General features: G+C 38.1%; 1 protein-coding gene across 1 annotated transcript in view; it reads right to left on the bottom strand.

Moving 5' to 3' along the window:
* THOC7 (THO complex 7 homolog (Drosophila)) overlaps positions 1-5,960 on the bottom strand; it is an 18,311-nt gene extending 12,351 nt beyond the window's left edge. Inside the window, exon 1 of the mRNA XM_009329500.1 lies at positions 5,894-5,960. Coding sequence (XP_009327775.1) covers positions 5,894-5,960 — 67 coding nt within the window. The remainder of the gene's footprint in view (positions 1-5,893) is intronic.
* Between the last annotated feature and the right edge of the window lie 2,175 nt (positions 5,961-8,135).

The raw sequence follows: 8,135 nt of genomic DNA on the forward strand, positions 1-8,135 counted from the left end.
GCGATGGCGCTGCGAGGGTGGTGGGACCCACCGCGGTGGCTGGCTGGTCCCTGTGGCTGGAGGGAGCAGGAGCACCAGCCCCGTGGTGCCTACTGCCTGGCGAGGGTGCGGAGGACGTGCTCGTGGTGCAGGCATGAGGGAAGCCGGGCTGGCCTCCCCTGGGCCACCCTTGAGCTCATCCTCACTCGATGCTGGGAAGACAAGCAGCAGGGCTCATGGGGTGCAAAAATCATTATTCTGATATGTGTCCTGGGGAGTTTGGCTATCACCAGTGGATAGGAACAAAAGTTGTTTCTTCCTACGCTGAAAAACAAAGCTGGCACTGGAAAAAAAGGCTAGAGGTGTCTGGAGAAAAGAGATATTAAGGTGTTACCAATACCAAGTATTCAGTTTTAGGCTTTTGGTCCACCAACTTTGACGCTTGGGCAGTGCTAAAACTGGCAACGTTACTGTACTACATGTCATGGTGCATGAGGCGTGTCCAGAGCCTGACACCCTCATATTCCCTCTTCATTTTGGTTTGGACACTTAAGTAGCTTATGGACTTGTTCTGCTCAGCGCTTTGCATTGACCATTTTAGGGTTCCGGAGAAAAACAGGGTAAGAAAAGAACAAAGTGGGTGTGTGCTATAATCTGTGCTTTCCTGGGTTTAGAGCTGTGATTGATTACGAGGTGCTTTTTCGTTCTGGATAATGGCATTTAACAGCTATTTATGGATTTGTAGATTGTTTCAAGCCAGTACATTGTCTTCAATAGGCAACTGGTCAGATTCTTCAGAAGATGCTATTGGGAAAGCATTACAGGGAGCGTCATTAAAACTCCATCTGAACTTTTGAGAATAAAGAGTTTCCAACATAGAAAACCTGGATAAGCGATTTCTGTTCTTGGAATTTTTATCTATTATTATGTGATTTGTGAGTGATACAGTTTTATGTGAAAACCTAACGCTATTCGGTTATACAAAGTTTGGGCTAAAGAACAGGCCATAAAGTCATGAGCTATGCATGCGCTATTAAAAACCCCTCACTTTTATGAACTCTGAATTTGTTGCCATTTGATATAGTTGGTTTGACAAAAGCCTTTGTTTTTCTTAAATCTTTGGTCACTATGATACAGCCCTAGTGTTTTGGCAAAGGGTGAGAAGACGACCTAGCTGAACTTGTCTACACAAACTGCACACAAGTGCAGTTTGTTGCTGGTATTCCCTCTTTACCCACTGATTACCTCTTGGAAGTCTTAAGCATCTTGAAGCATCCAGTCTTACCAAGACAATATTTTTCTTGCCCTTCTCTGAGCTCTTTCCATTTTCTGAGCCCTTTCTGTTTCTACCACAGAGAGAAGCTGATTGAACTGAAGACTGTTGTAGGTGGAAATCCACAATTATTTATTTAATCACGTTAGAATACTTTTGTGTTATTTTCTGTCATTTAATCCAATATAATCTTTTCTCACTTTTTGTTCATCATTCCAGTGTTGGTCAGATACTCTTATTAAACTCTCCACAATGACAAATAGATAGTCCTTGAGTAATTAATTTAGAATACAGCAGTCCATATGATTAGTTAATAATATTTAATGACTTTTGTGCTGTTCTTGTCTTCATATGTGTTACTAATTACAAGATTCTTACAAATTCTCTGTTCTGGGTCTTAGGCTCATAAGAACAATTTCGGGAACAAAGCCATTATTTTTCTTCTCAAGACAGGCCTTTCAGGCATCATCAATGTTCATTAACTTTTCTCTTTTAGAATGGGAAGTAGAACTTGGTAAATACATCATCAAGAATCTCACTAAGGCTACGTATTGATGTAATAGCCTGTTCTCTTTCCTGTTCTCTTTCGCCATTTTAAACATCCACGAGATGTTTTTGCCCAGGAAGCCAATTCCAGCTTGCTGGGTTTCTATACGCACTTGAATATTCAATATGTCTTTGAATTCTTCCTGCGATTTGCTCCATTTCCAAGTAGAGTTCCTCATGTTGTAAGTATGAAACAACCCTTGTTTCACATGTATGGAGTGTGTGTTGCTCTGGGCTGTGTACAACCATGTTTCTTCCGTTAATTCAGTGTCATGTATGACGTAGATCTCTAGAGCAGGGTTGACCTACTCTTATTTATTTGTCCTTCACCAGTTCGTGTATTCTGTGCAGATTCTATTAGCTACAGTCTTTTATATAATCCTTCAACTGACTGGCAGAAATACTGAGTAGCATTGGACCTTCCTTAAGGCATCAGCATTGGAGATTCATGCAATAAGAAAAAACGTCTTGCGCAGGGCATAGCACCTTACTCCGTGCCAGCTCTTTTGGAATATGTACCTGTGTGTGCAAGCTTCCAACCAAGCTAAATGTGATGTCGTTTTCCCTCTTTCCTTGAATTCCTTTATGTGTGCCATATGGTAAGGCCTTAAAGCAGCTTATACATAATAATTTGTTACACACCTGACCTTGTCAAAAGTGTTAAATGATCCTCCGTAATGTTTCCAGGTGACTCTGGATACAAGAACTATAAGCTAGGTAAGTTTAGTACTGCAAGATGTTAAACGTGTGTGGAACTGGCTCAGATTTTTCATTAGTATCCTCTTTTTGCTGAAAAAATGGCTTTTAAGTACACCAGATTTTCTTTATTGAGGAAATCTGTTAATGTTGAAGTTTTATTTCCTGAAAAAAAAATCTATGAGAGTCAAAGTTTAATGTGACTTTATACCTCCTCCCCTTTTCTTTAACTCTCTCTCTCTCTTTTTTTTCCAACTGCAGAAGAAGTTAAAGGGGAAGAAGCTTTTTATAGTATTCCAGGCTATAATGAGCTATGATTTTTAGAGCTAAGAAAACAGCTTTAACTGTTGGTGAGGTGGATTTAAAATATTTTTCCTAAGCCTCCCTAATAATTTATGAGGTGGTTTTAGATTCCAGGTTTTCTTCGTGTTGAATAACTTCTAAATCAAACTGTTGTGTGGCACTAAATCTTACAGAGATCTAAGTATAGCAGGTCAGAAACTACAAGGTATTTTTATCCGGTCCAACCTATATTCTTGTCAGAAAGCCATACCAAATTTATTTAGCGAGACCTATTTTCTGTAAGCCTATGTTTAGCATTACTTTTTACCACCATCCTTTCTTTCTTTGTTGATTGTATACCATGATTTTGTGCAAGACTGCTATCAAGCTAACCTATTGATGTCACCCTGTTTTCTCATTTTAAGTTATGTTAGTGTTATATTTTCTTTGCAGTCATCTTTAGCCCCAGCATTTACTGAAAACTAGTGTTTCAAGAGCTTGTCATCTCGTTCTGTAAAAATTTGTAGACACTGGCTGTCTAGTTCTGCAAATACGAAAATATTCACTTTTGGCAGATAAACCCGAAATTTTTCAATCCAGTGATTGGGGTAAAAAAGTAGTAGAGTTTCTTTTTTTTTTTTTTTAGATACTAAGCAATGTGGTTCTTAGCCTTGTAAAAAGCTTTCCTAACATGGACCCTTGTGTTTCTGCAGAGCTAGCACATTTTCATAGAATTACAGCATAATGAGAGAAGGGAGAGTGAAAATACTTGTTGCGACTGTAGTGACAATAACAATAATTTAAAAATGCAACATTTTATTATCCGAACAGTAATCAATTTTGCTGTCTACTGCCTGTGTTACCAAGATTGATTAAGTGTACTGTTAATACCGTACTTTAAAAACCAAGCTCCTATCAGAAAACAGTTGAACCACAAGCTGTGGGCTACAGGATTGTTTTTATTTCTTATTTTTCACTTTGTAACTGAAAGAAGCATGTAAAATTCCAGAATTTTTGACAGAAGCACTTTGCAAAGTACAAATCCTGGAAATATTTTGTCCATTAGAAAGACACTTTATTACTACTACTTTTCTCATGAGACAAAAGCTTATCTTAGTCGTTTAAAAAAAATAGTGCTGCATAATCCTTTTAAATAACTTCTTCCTAAGTAAGGGCTCTGTCTCTTGGTTAATCTAGATTATACAGGTGGCATTCTGATATTGCCCTTTTTCAGATATCTTCACGGGAATTATGTAACAGCTTTCTACATTTCATATCTGGATCCTACTGAACATTTACGAAGCTTGAAGATCAATTATTGTATGTTTTAAGGTGATCTGTCACTAATTTATTAAAGCTTGTCAAACTCAAGTTGAAACTACATGATACTGGAAATTTAGGTATTCAGTGTAGAAAACTGAGCTTACAGGTGCAGGGATGCACCCAGCAAATGAAAGCATGCCTTGCATGCATGTCAAAAGGTGCTTTAATTGAGGCAATGGAATTATCAGAAGTTAGAAGTGGTTCATTGGGTCATGATACCTATTCCCAGTGACCTGGTAGGTTCCTGCTTGGCAAGAAAGTCAAGGTGTTTTAACGGGTGTCTCATGAAACTCGGTGTCATGAAGCTGCTGTGAGACAGATTAGATGGTTAGATTTTTCTTTTAATCTAAAAATCGTAGACTTCAGCTGCCTGTGCGATGCCTCGGAGATCCCACACGGTGTCTGCATTCTGTGATTTAAAATGACTGCCAGGTAATTTTAGGGTGGCATTTCATGTTTCGTGTATTTTGTAAGGAAGCAGCCATTTACTCTTTTGGAATTGTTTTAAGCAGGATTAGTCAGTTCTCTAATACCCTCCTTAGTTTGTTGCCAGGATGTTTTCAGCGTGGCTTTCTTTATTTTATTTTTTTTTTAATTAAAAAAACCAGCATATTTTTATTTTTCCTTCCCCAGTCCTTCAGTTCATGGGTTTGGTAGCATTTACATTGTGCCCTGAAAATCATCGGTGGCACGCCAGAGTTTTCAGAGGAAGAGGTGGATGTTGAATGAGGTTTTACACTGACTAAGAAGAAGAATTTGTCTCTGTTGGTATAACTGTGGCTTGAAACATTGGATGAACAGTAAGAGAGTTGTGAATATCATATTTACTCGTATGATGTTTAAATAAATAACTGTTAGTGCTACTGAGGAAATTTTGCACAGAGATTACAAAGGAAAACAAGCATTTCCTCCTTTGGAAAGCAGCTCTTCCCCGACTTCAGAGCGGCGTTTTCTGAATCACGTGGCCAAATGCTTTGACTCGGCTAAGAAAGCTGAATCAGAGCTATTGCACAGCTTCTGAGTCAGCTTTTCAAAGTTTAATGAAAGTTGGTTGGTTGGGTTTGTTTTGTTTTATTTTTCTTTTTTTTGAAAAGCAGTCCCAATCTGTAAAAGAAGACCTAGAAATTTTACAAGGCTTTGAGCTTGGCCACGTCATGGAGAGATGTTGGAAGAAACACTTCTATCTCAGAAGATGAAGTAAGAGAGTATCAGGTCTATATCGATAAACATACGTTTCTCATTTTAAATTGGGTTTATATTTTGCTTTGGATTATTTTATGGTTTATTTTCTTTTAATGGAGTAACTCTGTCAGTGGGTAGTGTTTAAGCACAGCTACAATTTACAGTTCCCATAAAACATGATATACTGAAGCATGTTTTCACCCCCTGATTTCTGAGTGAAGTACAAGCCTGAGCAGTGTAACAGAAATAATCAGAGGCATGGTTGCACGCTTTGGTGATGCCTGCTCAGTTTTAAGTTTTAGCATGTCATATGTTGAATGAAGACACTGAACTTTGTTTCTGACCATTGTTATCCTACCAATAGTGACTGGAAGCAGGGTAAAACCCCAAAGAGAAGTTGTGGCTTTCTTAGGAAGAAGGCACACTCTCCTCGGTTTCTTTTTCTTTTCTGAGTGGGCCAAATGTAGCTTCTAAACTATTGCTTCAGTTGCCGTCAAAGCAGATGTTTTAAACAAATATTTCAAGAGACGTATGATGACAAGATAACTGGTCTTTTCCAGCAGAGACTCTCAGATCCAGAAGGGGCAGATCCAGGTTATGACATTTCCTTACCTTTCGCAAGCTGGTTGTACCAAAGGGAAGGTTGGTCTGGCTGAGGCCAGTTGGATCGTGTCTCCATGAAGGTGGAGGGGGCCAAATGCTTTAGTATTTGCTGGTGTTTCATTAAAATTATACCAGCCGGAGCAGCTTGAAGGAGATGATGAATCTGCACATTTTCTACTCGGTAGCTGAAGTAGGAATGTGCTTAAATCCTGCCTATATCCAGGGCTAAGCACCTTTCTCTAGGGAGCATTTTGGATTCACGCTCTCTTGAAATTAGTATCATAAGCCCTTTCTTTCAAAAAGGGAGCAAAGGTCAAACTTTGCTTTCAAAACCCAGGAGGTGGCAATGGTTCTGGTTCCCTTTTCGTCATTAGCAGGGCTGTTATCCGCTAGACTGCTCACCACATGTGTGGGACACTTCAACCAAGCTATCCTCCTTCCTGAGGGGATTAATGCCCATAATTTTTTCCATCAGAGTGAATTTTGTGATCACCAGGCTGTTGACTAGTATGAGGTGGTGTTGCTGTCAGAAAGGCTGAACACGACTGTATAGCCCAACACAGAGATATTAGATGACTGAGGACTAAGGCATTTAAGGAAATAATCCATAAAAGCAAACCGGTAGTTTCAGAAGTGCAAGAGAAAAACATGCAACTGTGGCAAAGGTTACATTTGAACTGAAGATCAGATTCTGTTCAAAGATGTGTGAGTGCCTTCCTGTTAATTTCCAAATTTTATGTACAAGCAGGAATAGAATTTGGACTTGAAAAGTATAGGTAAACAGAAGAAAACAAGTTGTGGAATAAAATTATCTGCTTCATAAACTGTTTTGGTGGGTTGCAAAAGGTACATAGAAAAATTAATGTCAAACATTGGGAAAAAGAGAAAATGGAAACAAAATACATTATAGATAAAGTGTGTGTATATACGTATGTATTTATATATACATGTAGATTTTCAGTTGAGATATGAAAGTGGTTATATGTGTGCCCAGAACATTAAGCATGAAATGTTATTTCTCTTAATAGTATTTACAAAACTCCCAAGGTAGCTTTTCTTATACTAATCTTTTAGTAGAGACTTGGTATAAACAAGCATTCAGGTTTGCTTGTTGTTTTTTCTTTTGCAAAACGTCAGTGCAGAATGTTTGAAAACCACAAGGAGTTCTTTTTGGTCCTATGCCTTTTGCCTTTATTTGAATAAAAATGTAAATGTTGATTATACATGGAGAGAATTGAACTAATAAAAGAGGCAAGACAGATAAATTGGATTTTATAACTTAAATGAATAAAGATTGGCTTGTAAGAGGTGAGAGTAAAACAAAGCCATGCTAATAATAACTACAAGTATGCACCTGTGATTTAGTTGGTCATTGTAAATATTTTCGCTTCAGTTTCATTCCAGTGTCGCTTTGGCAGTTATGGGTTGGGGTTTTTTCATTTTTGAGATCTGCTTGTGGTTTTTGGGGTGTGTGTGTATATATATATATGTAAAGTTAGGATGGTGTTGAATAATAACATACCCTGAACTAGAATTGTGCACATGTGTATTAAAATAAAACATATGGGAATTTTTTTTTAAATGTCATGAATTTGAAATTTCATTTTAAAAGTACCTAAATTGCACTTGAACTGCAGTGACTTTGCTGGGATTGGAATAGGAGGATATTTACAGTCAGGTTTTCTAGTAAAGCTTTTCTTTCCTGTTGTTACGTGAAAGACTTGCACAAACAGGAGCAGCTGACTGTAACTGTAGTTTATGTCATCAAACAAGTGGAAGGAAATAGTTCAAGAGCTGCTATTTTCAAATGTATATGTTAAAGAAATCTGTCCTGGTCTAGCAAGCTCTTGAACGGATTTTGAACTTTACTGGTCCTCTCAAATGTTGGCGTAGACTTGTAATATGATGATGATACAGGTAACGAGTTTCCTAATGACTGGATTATTCTTATCGCATCTTCTTTATTTGTAATTGCCTCTTTATAGGGTCTGTTCCCCATCGTGTCTTTCTAGGACTGGCCTACTAAATTTGGCAGAGAGTTACAACCCTAAGACAGCCGTTTTGCAACCTACATTTTCTTCTCTTTCTGCTTGTATCAGTGAGTATAATTGCTATTCTTTATCTTTTTTTCTGGTGGTGGTTCTCCTTGATGCTCTTCTGTGGAGATGGATGCTATGAGAATGTGCTATTCCCTCAAAGAGGCCTCTTAAAATTATTCCGCAAGTATAGTCATCTTTAAATAAGCGGTTGT

The sequence above is a fragment of the Pygoscelis adeliae genome, unplaced genomic scaffold (assembly GCF_000699105.1).
Source record: "Pygoscelis adeliae isolate BGI_AS28 unplaced genomic scaffold, ASM69910v1 Scaffold148, whole genome shotgun sequence".
In the NCBI taxonomy this organism is placed as follows: Eukaryota; Metazoa; Chordata; class Aves; order Sphenisciformes; family Spheniscidae; genus Pygoscelis; species Pygoscelis adeliae.